Below are 20,318 nucleotides of genomic sequence, written 5' to 3'. Positions count from 1 at the left end.
TGTGGAAGAATGAGGCTAGGGAGTCGCAGAGGGCTTGAGAGGGGGTGATGTCGTTGGAGTTGGCAGAGGGGTTGGTAAATTCCTTGACTATGTTGAATAATTCCTTGCTGTTGTGGGCGTTGTTATCTAGACGGTCCTTGAAGGCTGCTTTCTTGGCATTTCGGATTAGTTGGTGGTGTATGCGGGTGGCGTTTTTGAAGGCGTCCTTGGTGCTGGTGGTTGGGTCTTTTTTCCAGGCCTTCTCGAGGGAGCGACAGAGTTTCTTGGATTTCTTAAGGTCATCGTTGAACCAGGAGGCCTTCTTGCTGCCTAGTTTGATTTGTCGTTTTTTCAGTGGTGCTTCTCCCTGCTGGTTAGTCTTTCAGATTTAGATGGAAACCAACTGGACAAATAGGCACAGCAAGCCTTCTCCTGCTACACCCTGAAAATGTCTAACAGGATGTCAGTTAAGCTTAGGCAAACACACTTCCTTCTTTTCAGCAGACATATGGAAACACTTCGCTTCTCGCAGTATCTTGCAACAGCCTAATTTCACCCTCACTAACTAGCCCATCAACTTTGCTATGATCATCTATCCTGTATGCCTCCTATTTTTCTGTGCAGTGTGACATTGCTATGCAGCTAGCTTTGCTCTCTATAATTTACTTGCATGCAAACATGTGGGCCAGCATGTCCCTTGAATTCTGGGGGCACCCGTCACACTTGCAGACTTGGAGAACTGTTCTCCAATACCTTCTATTTGTTCCCTCTTGCGATTGGCTGGACTCTGCAGTTAGGGGCTTATTCTGAAGACCAGTGTCTTTGAAGAACATGAACTGGGGGGTTTATTTTCTGCTGTTACATGAAAAGCATTGAGAGCTTAGTAATGTTCAAATCGGTGACCATTATACCAGTCCAGAGAATTTTTGAAAAATGTATCAATGCTACCTGGATCACTGCATGGGCAGACATAAATGCTCAAATCTGAAAGGTCTCAAAGGAAGTTAGTATTGTGGGACATGCATTTTCAAGGTGTGAGTTGCTGCTTTGCAAATGAGGTGCTCCATGACACCAAACGCAGTAATAAATTAATGTAAGGGCTCGAGAAACTAAGATTAATTTACCCAAGTCCTTCAAACTTAGAAACCATTGCTTTTGAAGTATGAGGAGGTCCAGAAATATATAAATGGTCCACGGTATTAGGTTGCTCAACCTTTTCTCAAATATCTAATTTTGGGAGCTTGTAAAGTGTTGAAGCATGAGCTAATAGCTGACAATACTGCTCTTTTGCTTTCTTTCTTTAGGTCTTTGCTGTGCGACTTTTCTTTAAGGCTACTGAACATTTTCCCTAGTCCCTTGCTTTTTAGGTTGAATCTAGAACAGCGCATGCGCTGTTGCTAGACTTTTAGTAAAGGGGATTCTGAAAGTGCTAACCAGGCGTTTGCTGGCTGGCTACAAGCTTGAGTACACGTACGCGTGCACACGCGGCCATCTGCCTTTCCTTTGTTGTCATGGGTAATTAAGTGCCTCTACCCGGGTACCCTTTCATGTCCGGCGAGCAGGAAATTGCTTTTCGTACTTGCTGGGGCTACGCAAGTCTCATGCATACTCGCAAATTTTCCTTTATTTCCCACCCCTGGGCTTGTTTTTAAAGCTGCAGCTGCTCCAAAGTCATGCAAGAACCACAGCATAGTATACGTGTATTCTGGCGGGCATACAAGGTAACAGTTAATTACACCGTAAAGATTATGTTGTTGGGCCCGCTCTTTTGATTAATACATCCCTGTTCCCTTCGCAAAAAGATGTTTCTAATAGGCTTAGTCTATTTTTTAGAATCATATCACCACTTACTCTCATCTCTACACCTATTTAAAGCCCACCCGCTCTACTCTTGTGCGCCGGCTTACACTTCTTAGTCAGACAAAAAATTCCGCATGTCTCGTGCTTGCTTGCTTTTTGGGCGAACAGTGAAAATTTTGTTTTGCCGGGCCTCTTTATATGTTGTCCGTCCCAGTAGCACCTGATTCTATTTAGCAATACCTTTCGCAGTGGGAGGCTACGTACGGGGCAGGTCTCTATTACAAACCCATCTCCCTTGTTACTAGGCATACAAAGCGGACTGTTAACTGCGTCCAAGAACTATTGGCTATATCCACCATTTATAAACATGTATTTGTATCGGGACCTGTGTTTGCAAACACCTCCTCAATGTTATACACCTCTATTCAATTGTACAACGTTTACTCAAGCGCAACAGATGATTTCATTAGATGTGCCTTAAAATCTCATGAACTGATACATTCGTTGAATGTATCAGTAGCAGCATAAATGAAAAAAAAGATTACTACAATCTATACCATTTCTGTTTTAGGTGTTATTCCCATGACTTGGCAAGTCATCTATTTAAAATGTGTGGAAAATCTATTGGGGTGGAGGCATCAAGGGTACATAGGACCTAGCCTTCACAATAGTCACAGCCATCTTCCTATTCTCTACACTCCTAATGTCACAAGCCCTATGTGATGAAAGACATCCAATCCTCACGCAAATTTAGACCTTACCACACCCAACCACACCCAACCACACACAAATCACACACACAACCACACACACAAATCACACATACAACCATACACACACACAAATCACACACACAACCATACACACACAACCACACGCACACAACCACACGCGCACACAACCACACGCACACAACCACACGCACACAACCACACGCACACAACCACACGCACACAACCACACGCACACAACCACACGCACACAACCACACGCACACAACCACACGCACACAACCACACGCACACAACCACACATACACACTCACATACACAACCACACATACACAACCACACATACACACTCACATACACAACCACACGCACAACCACACATACACACACACAACCACACACACAACCACACCGTCAGTGCACACTTTCACCAGGCACACATACCAACAGCCGGCAGTGCACACTTTCACCAGGCACACACACAATCAGTCATCAGTGTATGCTTTCACCAGGCACAAACACCACCAGCCATCAGTGAACGCTTCCACCGGGCACACACCACCAGACGTCAGTGCAAGCTTTCAAAAGGCACACACACACACACCACTAGCCGTCAGTGCACGCATTCACCAGGCACACACATCCACCACCAGCCGTCAGTGCACAGTTCCACCAGACACCCACACCACCAGTCATCAGTGCACGCTTCCACCAGGCACACACACCACAAGCAATCATTTTACAATATCTACAGGCACACACACCACCAGCCATCAATGCACACATCAATTGTTCACGCATCCACAATTAACTATTGTGTAGCAATCGCAGTATGCCGCACTTTACTTTTAAACATGTTCATCTAAAGCGCAGCATGCCACCATTGCTACAAAAATAAATACACATTTTATTGGCCTACAATTTATAGACTTTTGTTGCAATTGGTGTTGCAATATTTAGCAATGCCAATAGCTCAAACTTAATTAATGCGAGACCTATAGCATTGTAAATGCTTGTTTGACATAGCCAGGACTCTTTAAAGCCATTGTCATCTTTCACAGTTTCATCTTTTGAATTTTTGGCAACCAAAAGAGGTTGAAAACTATAGGAGAGCTTGGCACAATCAAAGCTCAACAAAATGAAACCTAACATAAACCCCTAGCCCTTGACAAAGAAACATATATATTTCTGAAATTGGATGGTTTTATGACTTCTGTGAAATTTAAGAAATGATGACCTTCTCAACTAAAATGATTGCTCATTTCCAGAAAATGTAAGGGTATTCCAAGCTGATTGACAGCCGTTCAGCAAAAAAATTAACCAAGTGGATTAAAGGAATACCTCATCTCTATTGCAGCACCTGTTTTATCTCTTTAAAAGAATAGCATGTCGAAAGTAAACTTATCGTTTTCAACTATGGAATAGATTTCACAACTGGAGCATATGATGTAAGGCACAGAGCACTATTCGCCAGGGCAGCAGATGTAACTGAGCTCCTGACTTGTGTCAGTAAGCCTACTCTCGGGGATAATGTGCCTCTGCAGAGATCCCTATGGTAACCTGATGGCCACCGATTTGTAAAAAATGTGGCGGAACTGACTTTTTAATCTACCCAAGATGGGTAAAAGTAGTACATTTTGAGTGTAACTGTAACTCTCATAGTTAACCGCAATACAAAATAACATAATGCATTTGAGACAAGCACACTATATTGGCGTAGTGAGGTTATAGGATCTCAGTTAGCTGAGCTCAAACAGGCGTCTGCTGCCCTGCTACTAATACTAACTTCTACTAATCAAGTTACCTTGCACTGCTGTATTGCTACTTTTTTTTGCATGTTCAGGTTGGTTTGTTTTCACCCGTGCCAAAGGCTGTATTCTTGTGCATGAGGTTTTTCCACTCTCTAACAAGCATGCCAAGGTTGCAGTATATTGTAAAGAATCATTGACTCCTTAAAGCAAGAGGTTTGTTACTTTACTCTGTACTGTACCCCTAATTGTGTTTGCAAAAGGATGTTGAAAGGTATTTGCTGGAAATAAGGACTTTGGCTTCTTGCACTGGTCAAGCCATTTTGAAATTGTATCAGGCTGATGTACATTATTACACTGTGAAAGAAAGCTTTTCTGGTAATATGCAATGTTGTGAACTCTTTCACAGCAGCAATGCAGAATTTCACATTCATCTTTGTTTCCTACTTAAAAAAGCACACAAATTAAGGTGGATTTGTTTATCGAGCGTTTTGACTGACTATTTTATTTTTTAGAGTTCAAATACTTCAGCACCTTTGGGGGCACCGCCCACCGGAGCAGTTCAGTTCTACAACCCTTCGCAATTTGCACAAGTAAGTGGACCAGATAACTGCATGCATGCTGGGAGAACTCGAATTATTGTTAACTAGTACAGATCCATGTTGGGTCAGTCAACCTTTCAGGATAACACACACACACACACACACGCCGCCACCGCCACCACTGCCACCGCCACCGCCGCAAACAGGACATTCTTTTGATTTTACACAGTGCATGCACCTGCAGAATGTGGCTGACTGGTACACAAAATAAAGAAATAAAATAAAACATGTTTAACATCATAGAACCTCTATGTAACATTTTCAGTTTTATCATAGTTTCATTTGTTATTTTGAAATGTTTGGGCGCTTGAAGCAAAAACGAAGGAATATACAATTTTCTTGGTCTTGTTAAAAGGATTGAATAGATCTCATAAATGTGACTTTTTAATTTTTCAAGTCAGGATTATTTTATTAAATAGTGCCACGTGTATGTACAAATTATTTTTAAAAAATAAAACTTAAGATCTGTAAAGCGTAGATTGGGTTTAAGAAACAGTCCGCAACATTGTAAACAAAACCACGACTTGCAAGTTTAAAACGCATCATTACCAATACTCGTAGCTTTACCAGTTACCCTGCAAACTGGTCTCAAATAGCAGACATGAAGTTGCAGTTACTGATTGTGTGCAGAAAGTATTTGAAATGCACTAAGCCCAACATAACACTGCAAATCCCTAAAGTCAGACAATGCTGCATTTCATGGCATTAGTGCATGCTATTCAACAAGGGCTGGGCTTGAGTGTTCTTGGAGAGGTAATAGTTGCGAGTAATTTAGAAGTCCGCATCCAGCGTGAAGGGATTATCTGTTGGCTTTGACATGACGCCCATTTTTTGGTATTCGCCCAATCGTTTCTCAAAAAAGTAAATTTTTCCTTCCTGGGATATATTCTCCATAAAGTCAAACGGATTCTTCGCTTTGAATACCTTGCTAAAGCCCAGCTCCAGCAGCAGTCGATCCACTAAAATTCAATGTACTGCTTCATTAACCCCTTCAGTGCTGATGACAAAGCCAGCTCGTCATGGGTGTTACCTGCCCTGTACTTATGACGAGCTGGCTTTGTCATGAATAATGGGGATCTGGATATCGTAGCACCCAGCGGGAAAACCCATAGCAGCCAAGGTGTTAAAGTGCAATTCATGCCAATCCGGTTTACAGGCAAGGCTGCGGTTGAAAACTCCTGCTCTTTCCTGACAGCATCGGTAATGAGGTCCATAACTTGTTTCTCTGATGGCTTGTTTACCAGGGGTTTGAACATGAGGTATGCAAAATCACAATGCAAGCTCTCATCTTTGCTGAACAGCTTGTTAGAAAATGTAAGTCCGGCCATCAGTCCTCGTTTCTTGAGCCAGAATTTAAGTGTGAATGAGCCAGAGAAGAAGATTCCCTCTACTGCGGCAAAGGCCACCACGTGTTCACCAAATGTAGTTTGTCCAGGCGCGCAACGCCCATTGGACTCAAAGGGCTTCAGCCCCCCCCCCCCCCCCCTTCCCCCCCGTCGTGTGTGGCAGCCCGGAATGAGACAGCTTCCCGGGCACACACACAGCCGCACCAAGTACTTCACAGGTCTTTAAAGACCATTTGCATGTTAATGAGGCATTGTTGTTGTTTAACCCCTTCTAAGAGCCCCTGAGGCTCCACTCTGTCTATTGTTTAAAGATTCAACCCCCCCCGAGCTTTTTTTATTAGCCCCCCCTCCCCCCCCCCAAATCCCCTGAAATTTGGCTTTAGTTGCACCTCTGAGCTTGTCTGTCTCCAATCCAACGCATAGCCCAGTGGGCCTTCTTTTTAACACAAGGTAGGGTTTCAATGGCGTTGAAGAGAAACTCCCTTTCTTTGGAATCCTTAATGTAGGTATCGATGAGGAGACTGTACATTTCGGAGGGTATGTTTGCACTTCCTGACTAAAACGTTCAACCAGGTTCTCATTCACAATGCCATCGCTGGCTGCAAAGAAGTCCAAGACATACGAGATGAAGTACCACTCGTCAGACTTCAGAGAGTCCCAGTGCTGTATGTCTTTGGAAAGTTCAACCTCCTCTGCCGTCCAAAACTAGGCTTTGGCTTTTTGTACATCTGCCAAATGGTGTGATACTTGATTTGGAAGATGACAAAACGTTGAGGGTTATCTCTAAGCAGAGGCTCATCCTGCACACCCGACAGCCGGCTCACTTTACTCTTCACTGTTTCCTTCTCTGATTCATTGAAGATGTTCTGTGCAGTATTGGTGGCCAATACACGGGTGCTGCGAAGTTTTGGCGGTGTGTTTTCCGTATTAGTCAGAGCCAAACCTTTGAGAGGAGAGACCCACGTTCTTGTTTTCAGCAGACAACGGGTTGTGGGCGGAAAGCATATTGAGAAGAATTTTGGGTCGAGAAGCGAGCGCAGTAAAAAAAAAATATAAAAGACAAGAGAACAGCAGACACGCTGAGTAAGAAGACTGTGACTCAATATAAAGCGTGCCTGTCTCACACTCATGCACGTGCATTGATCCCATCTCCCAGAAAATTGTTGAGAAGTTAGTAATCGAAGCTTGTAACCCTTCAGATAAAGGTGGCCCTTATCTTCTTCTAGACAAAAAGATATTTAAATACTAAGCTTCAATCTTAAACCCCAGTTTTCTTATATCTGGTCCTCACTTTTACCCAGATCTTCAACCGGGCTCCACTTGTTCCTCTTTGTCTCACACATGTTCTCGTCTGTCGTTCTAGTTCCAACCACAATTCATTGCTAATCAGTTATCTTGTATGATGGTATTTCAAATTTGAGGCATGTAACCTCTCCTCTTACACTTTAATTTCCATTTTTCCATACCTGAGGACTGGTTTGCCAGTCATTCTAGGGCCTCATAATTTCTAGGATATCTGTAACTACATGTTTTTCTGTACCTTGATTTAGAATCAAATTATATACAGAATGACATGATCTTTATCTGTTAAGATAAGATCACCTCTATTTTGCTTCTCTTTGCCCCCTATGAGGTCTCCCACCTACCACTGCTCTGTCCTCCTGCAGAATCTTTGCACTCATAGACAATGAGCTGGTATTGGTTACTCAGTTCAATTATCCAGAGCCACCGGAGTAGTAAAAGACTGAGGTCCTGTATTTGTGAACATGTCAAGTCATGTTCACAAATACAGGACCTCAGTCTTTTACTACGGTGGCTCTGGATAATTGAACTGAGTAACCAATACCAGCTCATTGTATGGACAGACTAGACTCAGTCTGAGGTTGGCATACACGCCCTTCCTTTCCCTACAGTTCATTAGGACTCCTGTGTGGGTCAGGTGACTATCAGTAAGTAAAGAACAGAGCCCTACAAATTGGCCTGATCGCAGCTAAATCACTGAGCATCATATAAGCAGTCGGACCATGTTTTTTCAATAAGTGAAAGTTCTATTACGCTTAAGGTTTAGGAGTCCTTTAAATCAGTGGTGTAACACAAAAGGATGGGGCTTTCTCCAGATGGTGTGAGTGGCCCTCTGTCACATTTCCCACATATATTCATAGATCATGGGCTGCCGGAAGAATTAGGTGAAGAAGGGGCAATGTTTTGCACCTGCCACAGCCTCTGCCATCCAGCGCTGCAAACAGTCTTCGTCTCCAGAGCCTTGGTGATCAGTCGAGAGTCTGTTCTCTTTAAGAGCATTTGAGCAGTTTCTGCACCACTAAAAGAGGATAGATAGGCTCTGTCCCATCTTAGATCTTTGTGATCTGATCCGATTACTCCCTTCTGAAGTTCAAGATGCTAAGTTTAGCTCAAGTATTGACAGTTATACACAACAATGACTAACACTCTTGGCGTTGGAACATTTATTTTCATGAGCCCATTCTGATGGAGCCACCCTAGCTTCACAGTGGAAAACCTACATTACCACTACAGGATGGTGCTGTTTTGTCTCAATGCTTTCCCCTCCCATCTTCACAACAGGATCTTGCCCAGTGGTGGCCTTTCTGCATTATTAGGAGGTGCACTGCCAGATGACTATCTCAATCGAACGGCATCTGGGGACAGTGCAGTGTGTGTTTTCACCCTGACTCTGGAGACGCTCTTCAGACATGGATTCTCAGTAAACTGCATAATATCTTGTCTGGTGCTTTTGGAAGGATTCATGTCATGGGGCAGTTCTCGACTCAAACCTCACAAGATGTAATGGCCATAAGCCAAACAGTTAAAAACTTCATGACTAACAGTTTCTGCTCAGCGGTTCCAGAGGCTTCTGGAATGCAGGCATCCGGCACTGATGGTACACAAAGCCTAGCTCTACAAGTGTGCCACGAGATTGAACCTAGGGAAACACTGGGTTTAGGATTTTATGCAATTTTTATTACTTGCGCAAAATCTTCCATTGGTTCAAATTATTGGCCTATTTAGGAGTTTCCTGCTTTTCCTACATCTAGGTCCATGCATAGTTTTTCATGCAAACTGGCCACGTTTCCTCATGAGGGCTAGTTGGTGCTGAAATTGTTTGTGCCATTTTCGAATGGCCTAACTTTAACACTGTTTTGCTGGTGACTTTGAAGCTGAATGTATATTGGTGATCTTGTTTTCATGACACAACTTAAACATGGTGCGAGTACCCTTAGTTGTATATGCGAAACCCATATGTGGAAAACTCTGTGAGCAGTGATCGTAGTATTCACAAGAATTACTGGAAGTTGGTGAGATAACGTAAAGTGGTTGGATCAACTGCAGGGCATTCACAATGTGTCCCTGTCCACCCATCCTTGATTCAACCTTTGAATGGTTGGAGTACTCTTCCAACATCCTTTCTACCGAAAGTGTCCACAGTTCACAGTGACTTAGTTGGGAGCAGGATTAAGTTATTTATCGAGTTAATCAAAATGTCAGCAACCTAGATCAGATTTTCCATCTCAGCGGCACCTAGCATTCTTTAATTATAGCTTGTGTATAAAATGTGAGCTTAATAGTAATGCACTTTCCCATTTGCTAGGCGTGGAGTGGGGCTGAGGGAAATACATAGATTGGAGTAAATTGTTGTAGAGTGTAGTGTCATGGAATGGGGTGGCATAGAGTGAAGTAGTGCATTGCACAGTGGAGTAAAGTTGTGTAGAGGGAGTTGAGTAGAGCGACATAGAGCGGAGTAGCTTAGAGGGAGTTGCATGCAGAGTAGTGTCGTGGAATGACATAGAGTTTTGTGGAGTATAGTGTTGTGTAGTGACAGTGCCGTTCAGTAGAGTGTTGTGGAGTGGCATAGAGTGGAGTACAATGGCTTGGAGTGAGGCAGAGGGAAAAGCATAAATTGTCGTAAAGTGGAGTAGTTTGTCGCACAGTGGAGTAAAGTTGCGTAGAGGGAGTTGAGTAGAGTGGCATAGAAGGAGTTGCATGCAGTAGAGTAGAGTGTCATGGAGTGGCATAGAGGAGAATGGTATGGAGTGTCTTAGAGTAGCCTGGAGGGGCGTAGAGTAGCATAGACTGGAGCGGCATAGACTTGAGTTACGTAGGCTGGTTTGGAGTAGAGTGTTGTAGAGTGGAGTTGCACAGTGCTTTAGAATGTCATGGAGTGGAGTTCAGTGAAGTGGGGCAAAAAGTATTACGTAGATTAAAGCTAATTGTCGTAGAGTGAAGTGTTGTAGAATGGATTAGTGTGTTGCACAGTGGAGTAAAGTTGCGTAGAGGGAGTTGAGCAGAGTGACCGAATGTTGTAGCTTAGAAAGAGTTGAGTAGATTGACAGTGGAGTGCCGTGCAGTGGAGTGAGTTAGAGGGAATTGCGTAGATTAGAGCAGAGCGTCGTAGAGTGAAGAAAAGTGGTGTAGAGGGAGTGGCGCAGAGCGGCGTAGAGTGTAGTGGATTGGAGTGGTGTGGAGTATGCATGGTGTGGTGGAGCACTGCCATTACAGACCACACATTTCAATTGAAATTACCATAACATTTGCACAGATATAGCTCTACTGAAACAACTATACAGCCCGATAATGATAATGTGTGAAAATGGTATCACCTAGTGTATTGATTTGTTTTGATTGTAAATCTGCATGGTTAATTTACAGATCTCTACATTTTGTTGTGTGCTAGAAAAAAACCTTTCCTTTCATAACTCAAATGTCAGAAAATATTGTCATTTTGAAGTCAGAAAAAAAGAAAAGTAAACACCAAGTTTCCTTGGAAGACGGTGCCTTACATTTGACATCGGTCTTTGAATGCACAGCAAATGTGACAAGCTAAAAACAAATTGTAAAAGCCTGTTTACCAAAAGCGAGCACTTATGGAAGAATACAGTAAACAGACTATGCTCCTTGGGAGCGACTAACTGAAGCGGGACAGCCTAAAACAAAGCCAGCAAATAGAAATCAAGCAACTGTGAGTTTTGCTGCGTGAATCTTTCTGGATTAACTATGCTGTGCACTATTCCGCGGTCTAGTGGTTGGGTCCGGAATCGTAGTCCTTTCACTTTTTTTCTTTTTCCGTAGCCTAGGTGGGTATCGGCGTCCCACCTTTTGGTGTACTTCCTGTGACGTCGGCACGCTTCGTATTTGTATTTGTATTTTATATTTGTAGAGCCCAACTATCGCTCCGGAAGGAGCATCCTGGCGCTGGATTGATAGTATGCAATCAGTTACATAAGCAGAGTTAGATGGCGGCCATGACATATTCGTCTGGGAGATTGAAAATCCAGGTTTTTAGTTGCTTCCTAAACTGGGTTTCTTGAGTCTGGGACCTGAGATTTTTGGGCATGGAGTTCCAGGCTCTGGAGGACAAATACGTCAGGGTTTTACCACCTTTGGTTTTGAGGTTGAATTTAGCTAGTTTTATCAGATTGTCATTAGAGGATCGTAAAGTCCTGGAAGGGTTGTAGTGGGGGTATCGCCTGGTAAGATACTTGGGGCCTGTGCAATTGAATGCCCGAAATGCGATGATTAGAATCTTAAAAAGTATCCTTTTATGCAGAGGCAGCCAATGAAGAGTTTTCAAGGCAGCTGATACTGAGGATTTCCTGGGTAGTTTCAGTACTAATCTGGCTGCTGAGTGTTGTACACTTTGAAGTTTTTTCAGTGTAGATTTTTTCACTCCTGCCATCAGACCATTGCAATAGTCTAGGCGGGCGAGGATTAGAGCCACTGCTACCGCCTTTCTTGAGTCAGTGGGCAAGAAGTCGAAGAACTTTTTAAGAGATTTTATGATATTAAAGCAGCATCCTGCCACATTCCTGACATGTTGGTCAAAGGATAACTCGGTGTCAAACAAGACTCCGAGATTTCTGCTGTCGCTACGGTTTGGGGGGCGGTGGGGGGGCTGGCGGCGGGGGGTGGGGGGGGCAGTGGAGTCTTCTGGCCACCAAAGGCTGGGACAGAAATTGACATTTTTTCCCATTGGGAGGATTTCTGTCTTGCTGGCGTTACATTTAAGGTGGTTTTTTTCCATCCAGTGGAAAACGTCCTTCAAGCAATTTTTAAGATTTTGTTCAGCATTAGTGGAATTTTCATCTAATGGCACAATGAGTTGAGTGTCATCGGCATACGAAGTTACGAGTTTGCCGAATGATTCAATCAGGGAGATAAGTGGGATCAGATAAACATTAAAAAGTAGAGGGCTCAAAATGGAACCCTGAGGGACTCCAGACCGAACCTTTTTCTCTTTAGAGAGGAAAGGGCCCAAGGGAATGGTTTGGGATCTATCTGTTAAAAAGGATGTTATCCACGTTAGAACCACGTCTGAGATACCAATATCTTTTAATCTGCCCAACAGTATAGAGTGCAAGATGGTATCGAACGCCGCTGTGAGGTCCAATAGAACCAGCATGGCGTTCTTTCTTTGATCCTGTAGCAGCTTTATGGAGTCTGTCAATTCAATCAACGCTGTTTCCGTAGAATGATGAGGACGGAAACCTGACTGTTGGGGATGGAGGACGTTGTATGTTTCTATATGGCTTTTTAGTTCTTTATAGACCATCTGTTCAGTGATTTTTCCCAAGACTGGGAGGAGTGATATTGGGCGTAGATTGGTGAGGTCTGAGGATGATTTATTAAGCTTTTTCATCAAGGGTTTTACAATTCCCTGTTTCCATTCACGTGGGACTATACCTGAATTGAGGGAAGAGTTTACAATCTTATTTATGATGGGATTCACCACATCAATTAACTGATGAAGAATTCTTGGGGGGCAGGGGTCCGAGGGTGCTCCTGATTTACAGGCTAGGATTACTTCACGTGTTTGGGATAGACTGACCGGTGTAAAAATTTTAAGACTTCCAATTGTGTTTTCTCCCTGATCAGAGAGGGTAGAAGTCTGAGCGACTCGGTGTATAGGAAAGTTTTTCTGTATCTATATTAAATCAATTTTCTCCTCAAAGAAGTCAGCTATTTGATTGCAGAATTCTTTGGGATGGAGGTATTTCGGGCTGTAACGTTCTGGGGTGGGTGAAAGTCTTAACTATCGAAAACAATGTTTTTTGTTTAGCTTCCTTGATGGCATTGATATAGAAATCTCACTTGGCAATTTTTATGCTGGAATGATATATCTTCCTCAGCTGGATATAAGAGTTTCTATCTGCCGTTTCCTAAGTTTTACGCCAATTGCGTTCGCCTTTTTTACATAGTAGGTGGGCTTTGGCTAAATCTGGATTAAACCAGGGGGCATTTGTCTTGCCTCTTTTCTCCATTCTTCGGGGACGTTTGGGTGGAGCACGAACTTTAATCTCATGCTGCATCCAGCTCTGGAAGCGTTTTGAGTCATGTTCTACGTCACCAGTCAGACTAGGGATCTGTGTCTGACTGATAGGTTTAAGCTTGAAACTTTCCTCTACCATTTTCCAGTTATCGTAGTTCTCTGAATGTGAACTGGATTTGATTAAATTCTGGGGGCGAGGGGTTCTGATGCAAAACGGGATAAGACTATGATCTGTCCAGATTTGTGGGACAGGAGATTGGGTTTCTAGAAGGGGTATGTTCGTACATACCCCATCTAATATATGTCCAGCTTGATGTGTGGGCTGTTTAACCCTTTGTTGAAGGTTAAAAATTTCCAAGGTCTGATGAAAATTAAGTTCCTGTAAGTCCGCTTTGGATTCGAGGTGCAAATTAAAATCACCCAGGAGAGCTTCCTGCGGAAGCTCCCACCTTTGGGCGCCATGTTCAGATTATTTTTTCTGCCGTTGGGTCTGGATCGCTCCCGTAGGGGCTCCAGAGTTTTGGAGGAAAGAAGACGCAGAAAAGTCAAATTTTGCACAGAAAAGACTGAGAAGACGACGAGGAACAACACCATGGAGCCGGGACGACGAAGGAGAACTTCGAGAACGTCGATGTCCATCGGAGAATGCGCACACAGGGGGCCCCCTGAGCGCAAGAAATGGACAAGACACCTTTTAAATTCTGCCGTAACTGCCACCACAAATACGCGCAGAAGGACCAGCACCCGGTTTGTAACCTCTGCCTACCGGTCGACCACGAGAGCAAGGACTGCAATGCCTGCTCCGCCTTCCAACCGAAGACTCTCCGGGTTAGAGAGCGACAGAGAAGAGCCAATTACAACATGCAAGGCAAGGGACAACTGTAGGAAGGTGGATACCTGACTATGGTTACCCCAGATTTTTTGCCAAGTGTTTAGCTGGTTTTCGACTTAGCCTGGGGCCCTGATTAGCAGGATCCCAGGCCAACTATCTGCTCTCACTGTAAAATGAACTCCATGTACATCTCCAATTGGACATTGGGTCCCCTTATGAGCCCCTGTATAGTGTACCTTAGGTACCCATGGCATAGGTGCATCCAAGGCCTACCAGGAGCTGCAGCATGTATTATGCCACCCCTGGCTGGCCATTCACATTGACACAACTGGCTGATCACTCAGCTGGGGCAAGGTCGTGTAATCACCCCTTGCTTAGGTGTAGTATCCCTATACCTACCTTTACATATAGACACATATATACCTATACGTCACTCCTATGGCAGGCCTTAACAATCCTGGAGGCAGAGTGCTTGGTTTTATGTGAGATGAGGCTCTAGCATGAGCTGAGCCTGTCTGCAGCTTTCGGAACCATGTCCTTATAGCTGTTCTATGATATGGCCATACCATATACTCTTAAGTGCATTATAATCCTTGCGGTTGAATGCTAACTTTGGTTTGGCTTTATCAAAACATGTCGTGTAAGGTGTCATACGCTTTGGAATACTACCCCCTCGCCAGTTCTGGTGACGGGGGTAGCATTCCACCCTTCTAGAGGGAGAAAACATGTTATCCCACTAAACCCGGTTAAAGTTAACCAGAGCCTCAGCATCACAAAATGGATGCTGCTGCCACAGACACAAGTCTGACCTCCTGCTGCTGGGAGTCCTTCCAGCGAGGGAGGCCTGGACAAAAGCTTTCCTGTCTTGGGAGGTGCTAGCACCACCCTAGACAGGCCATAGTGTATTGGGGCAGGGAGGGCTGAATGAAATGAGACACTGCCTGGGGCACACAAATTGTAAATTGTTGTGTCTTGTAAAGCGCACTGCTACCCGGAGGCCTCGTAGCGCTATAGACCGCTGGGGAACCCGTCCTGGCTTTCCCTGTGAGATAGTCCCTCCTGGGGGTCTCCAAGGTGAAACCAGGCATCCCCGGCGTTTGTGTGGGGCCGTTGTGGAGATGAGGCAAGCTAATGCCCAGAGTTGCCGAGTGTGCTCCCTGGTCGGAGTAGGCACCGATGCGAGAATTATCAGTCCGCTGATCCTGGTCCAAGACCCTGCCGCGTCGGGAATCGAACCCTGGTCCCGGGCCGTTCTCTGCACTCGGGTCTGCCGCCTCTAACCAGTGAGCCACACCTCTCCACAAGGTGTCCCATGCATAGCCCGGTTCAAACCATTTGTTGGGGCACTCCAGCCCCAGCTCTGGAGCGAAACTGGAGAAAGGGAAAGGGGTGTAACCACCCCTTCCCTGGTCCCACCCATAGGAGGGACCTAGCAGGTAATCCAGCCTCTTAGAATAGTATATAGGTAGGAGCTGAGTCTAGAGACTTTAGATTTATCCTGACTGAAACTTGAAACTAAACTCTGGACCTTCGACGTACTGCTTGAAGATAGAAGACTGCAACAATCTCCCTTGTGGTCAAGGAGTGACCACCCTGCACAAGCAGGCACCATCAAGCGATCAACTATTTGCTTTGTCGTCGCTCCCGCCGGAGCCCGAACACAGAGCCTGACAAGACCCGGACTTCCAGACTTCCTTCAGCCCGATCCACAGCCACAGCAAAGCTGAGACCCGTGGAGGCGATGCGAGACGTGGGATCGGCCATCTTGGAAAGCCAGCGAATTGCTTTCCGTGTAATTTATGGGGCACCCTCGAAGTTGTGCATTGGGGACTGAGAAACCTCAGCCCCAAGCTTCATCTGCACCAAAGACCAGCCCTCCACACTCCACGAGTGCCCCGTGGGGCCCTTTTGCATTTTCCTGCTCGACACGTCTGTCCGGTCACTTGCCCGTTGGCTAGTGGCCTCTGTGACAGCGAACCTACGACTTTCCACCGCTGGCCTGGTTGCTCCAGGCTATGCCTTGCTTCCCTGAAAAGGAGAAGCCCATCAGACCTTGCTGGTCTGATCCAGAAGCCATCTTCGATTCCTGCGTGGGTTGCAGTAGCCAAGGCTTGTTGACTTCAATCCGGAAGCAGACACCGCCGACAGCGAGATCCTTCGTGGGACAGTCCGTGCCCAGCTCCTGGTAGTCGTCGACACCTCCTGGTCCACGTGGCTGCAGAGACAAGCTTCACGACATCACCTGATTGCTTCGCGACATCGCCTGGTTCCTTCCTGGTCACTGGCTAGTGACCCAGACTCTGTCCCCTCTGCTTTCAGGTACTCTTCATCCTCGATCCGCCCTTGGATCCAACCAGACACTTCTCTCCTGGTCACCTGCAGCATCTTTCTCCAAGGCTCCATAGGATTCAGCGATGGAACCCGACACACTTTAACACCTAGGCACCCGCTTACTGTGGGTGAGGTAACGCGTGTACTCCGGTGCTCCTGTGGGTATTAACTATCCTAGTGTCCCAGTTTTTAATAGCTTTCTCCTAAAAGACCTAAAAGAACTAGTTTCCATTTCTTTCGTTCCCATTCTAACTCTATGGTAACTTGCGTGTGTGTAAAGACACTGCACACGCCTCCGGTGGGCCTCCTACTTCCTATCCTTTGGTAGTACAGTGTAGCCCCAGCGATGCCCTAGGCCTATCCTTTGTTCGTGACGTTGTTCTTATACCACTATTTTAGTATATGGTTTGACGTGCCCCTAGGGTGCTACTGTATATTGTTCAACTTATTGTATGATAATTAAGTATCTTATGTGCTTGTGCCTCTGAGCTCATAAAGGGTTCAGAGGGGTTGTGTTAGAAATAAATACATATATATTTTATATATAACCTGTGTGGTGTCCTTTCATTTGGTATTAAAGGGGTTACATATGGTAAAGCTGGCTTCACAGGCCCTCTTGAGTTTAGCCTAAGACTGCTTTGTCCATGCTATCACTAGGATAGCTGGTCTAGAAGGTTGACTTTACAACCATCACTATAAGGGTTGTTTGGACTGATACAGGGTGCCCACTAGAATAATGGACATCACATATCAGGCCAACTTCTCACAACAACCACCGTCCCTTCGAGACCTGGGGCTCTCGAGCGATGAGGAGGACATCGTCGCCGGAGAAGACTGCGACTTCACGGTCGTAGAGACCGATAAGAAGACTTCTAAAGAGGTAGGAGAGTCGACGACCCCTAAGCCCCCGACAGACCCCAGAAAGTCTGAGACAGACTCTCGAAAAACAGAGTCTAGGTCTTCGAAGGGAGCACTGGCGCCAAAAATCTCGACGGCCGCAGCTGCATCCAAGGACAAACAGCCCAGCGCATCCTTCGAAAAGGACTCCCAGGTGGCGAAGACCGGCGAAAAGCAAAGGTTGTCTAAGTACGTCCCCAAAAAGGAACATTCGACTTCGAAAGAAAACGACCCGAAGGTCGCTTCGGCGTCGATTTAAGGACCTGAAGCCCATTTTGATGTCTACGTATATGTCCAAGAGATCAGCCAAACCGTTAGATGCTGAACAGGCCGCCAAACAGGAGAGAAAGAAAAGAAGGCTCGAGGCCGAAATGGATAACATCCTGTAAAGAAAGGAGTTCGACGAAAAGATGAAGAGGTTCGCGATTCGTCGAAGCCAAAGACGGTGATCTTCGAAGTAGAAGAGGAGGAGGAGGACTTTGAGGCCGAAGAGCTGCCGAAAAGTCCAGAGAACCAGGGCCATCGAGAGGAAGAAGTCTTGTACTACGAGGAGGAGGACGACGACTATCAGCGGACGATCCTCGGCTCAACATCCTCGGGGACACAGGACCTGGAGTGGCAGGACCTCAACACCGAAAGCCCAGAAGAGGCCGTGGACAGGTACCCTTCGAGGCCTTTGTCGCCAGATGACATTGGGGCCTAGAATATGGTGATCAAGAACACGGCAACAGCTTTTGGAGTTAAGCTAAATGAGGAAAAGCCGAAAGCAGACTTCCTTTTGGAGACCCTGCTCCCCACACAAACTAGAAGCCAGTACCTCCCTATGCTTGAGTGTGTCATGGCCCAGGGGAAAGAGGCGTTCAAGGAACCGGCAACATGCAGGTCAGTGACGCCAAGGACAGAGAAGAAATATAAACACTCCTCTAAGGATCCTCCCTACATCCGAGGATCAGTTACGGCGGACTCCATTATTGCAGCGACGCCAGGAAAAGGGCAAATGTGCCAACATCAGGCCCACCACCACACAAGGGAAGCAGGAGGATGGACCTAACAGGGAGGAATTAGAAAGAAATGCAGCGACGCACTGGCGTATGGCAAACTCTAACGCCCTGCTGAACAGGCACCAGTACCAAATTCTGGACGAGATCGGACATGCTGCTCGAGCACCTCCCAGACGAGTACCAACAAGAGCTTCACACCTTGTGGAAGAAGGGAAAAATGTGGCAAACTCTTGCCTCAAAACAGCCTTGGATGGAGCTGACACGTCCAGCAGGCTGATGATGTTGGAAATCACGGAGAGAAGGCAGTCCTGGCTCAGGACCTCCGGCTTCAAACCAGAGGTGCAGCACAACATTCTAAGCACCCCGTTCAATGGGGAGACACTGTTTGGGGCGTCGGTGAACGAAAAACTCACCCAGCTCAAAAAAGAAAACTAAACTGCAAGGTCCATGGGGGCCTTACAATTCAGGGGGACGAAAAGGGGTACTCCGTCGCGGAGACTGAACGGAAGAGGGGGACACCAGCCAGGAATGTCACACTTTCCAACAGTCGCACCAGGGAGACAGCCAAACACAAGGACATTAAAAAAAAAAACCTGGCACTACCAGCAAAGGGGCCAGTCCTTTCACGAGAGGGCGAACGGACGTGGACAAAATAATAAAGGGGGCCAACAACTCACCTCTAAGTGTCTCCGTCACGCAATATTTGCCCACCCACACAACTCCTCCCAGGGTGGAGCACGACAAGACCAACACAGGGTTACACAGACAGAACATCAACGAACATGTAACGCCAGTAGGAGGCAGGCTAAGTCATTTCTTCCGGGAGTGGAATAAGATAACCACAGACAAATGGATACTCAACATCATACAGTTCGGATACTGCATAGAACTGGAAAAGACACCGCCAAACAGGAAACCAAAAAGAAGGGCGCAGTCAGGAAAGGAGCTAGAGCTACTTCAAAAGGAAGCGAAGGTACTGCTCCAAAAGGAGGCCATCGAAGCCAGTACTATACAGAGAAAGGAACAAGGGAGTGTACTCCACCTACTTCCAAGTACCAAAGATGGACGAAACACTGAGACCCATCTTGGACCTAAGGTTCCTGAAAAAGTACATAAAAACACAAAAGTTCAAGATGGCGTCCCTACAAGAGGTCATTCTTCAGATAAGGGACGGAGACTTCATGGCCACCATAGACCTCAAAGACACCTACCTGCACATCCCAATGAACTGGCAGTACAAGCACCTATTGAGATTTACCATAAACTAAGATCACTACCAGTTCACAGCCCTAGCATTCGGACTAAAATCCGCACCAAAGGTCTTAACAAAGTGCCTCGCAGCAGTGGCAGCGCACCTAAGGAGGGAAGGGATACATGTTTACCCTTACCTGGACGACTGGCTAATAAGGGCAAGTTCACACAGGACATGCAAAGAACACGCACAGCACGTGACAAGCACACTGGTGTACCTGGGATTATCCATTCACTGAGGGAAATCCTCAATGGAACCAGAGCAAGTAAATATCTTCCTGGGAGCACAAATCGACACCATACAGAGCAGGGTGTTCCTCAGCGACAAGAGAACACTGGCCCTGCTGGAGACGCGCCTCTACCAGAAGGGGCGAGCCCTGACAGTGAGGACAGCGAGCAAGATCATGGGCATTATGGCCTCCTGCATACATCTGGTCCCAAATGTACAGCTCCACATGAGACCATTCCAGGAATGGCTGCAAGAGAAATGGTCACAAGCTACAGGAAGTTGGGAAGAT

At 45.8% G+C, this 20,318-nt stretch overlaps 1 protein-coding gene and 1 pseudogene across 7 annotated transcripts in view; one reads left to right on the top strand and one right to left on the bottom strand.

Annotated features, from left to right (window-relative positions):
* SEC16A (SEC16 homolog A, endoplasmic reticulum export factor) overlaps window positions 1-20,318 on the top strand; it is a 478,800-nt gene that overhangs the window by 450,906 nt on the left and 7,576 nt on the right. For all 7 annotated transcript variants that reach the window (XM_086921035.1, XM_086921033.1, XM_086921029.1 and 4 more), the window contains one exon: window positions 4,774-4,851. In XM_086921035.1, coding sequence (XP_086777161.1) covers window positions 4,774-4,851 — 78 coding nt within the window. The remainder of the gene's footprint in view (window positions 1-4,773; window positions 4,852-20,318) is intronic.
* On the bottom strand, window positions 5,632-7,211 carry LOC147710337 (ribonucleoside-diphosphate reductase subunit M2-like; annotated as a pseudogene).

The sequence above is a fragment of the Lissotriton vulgaris genome, chromosome 5 (genome assembly GCF_964263255.1).
Source record: "Lissotriton vulgaris chromosome 5, aLisVul1.2, whole genome shotgun sequence".
NCBI classification, from domain to species: domain Eukaryota; kingdom Metazoa; phylum Chordata; class Amphibia; order Caudata; family Salamandridae; genus Lissotriton; species Lissotriton vulgaris.
The sequence above is the reverse complement of the archived record's forward strand: the minus strand, read 5'-3'. Positions and strand labels throughout refer to the sequence as shown.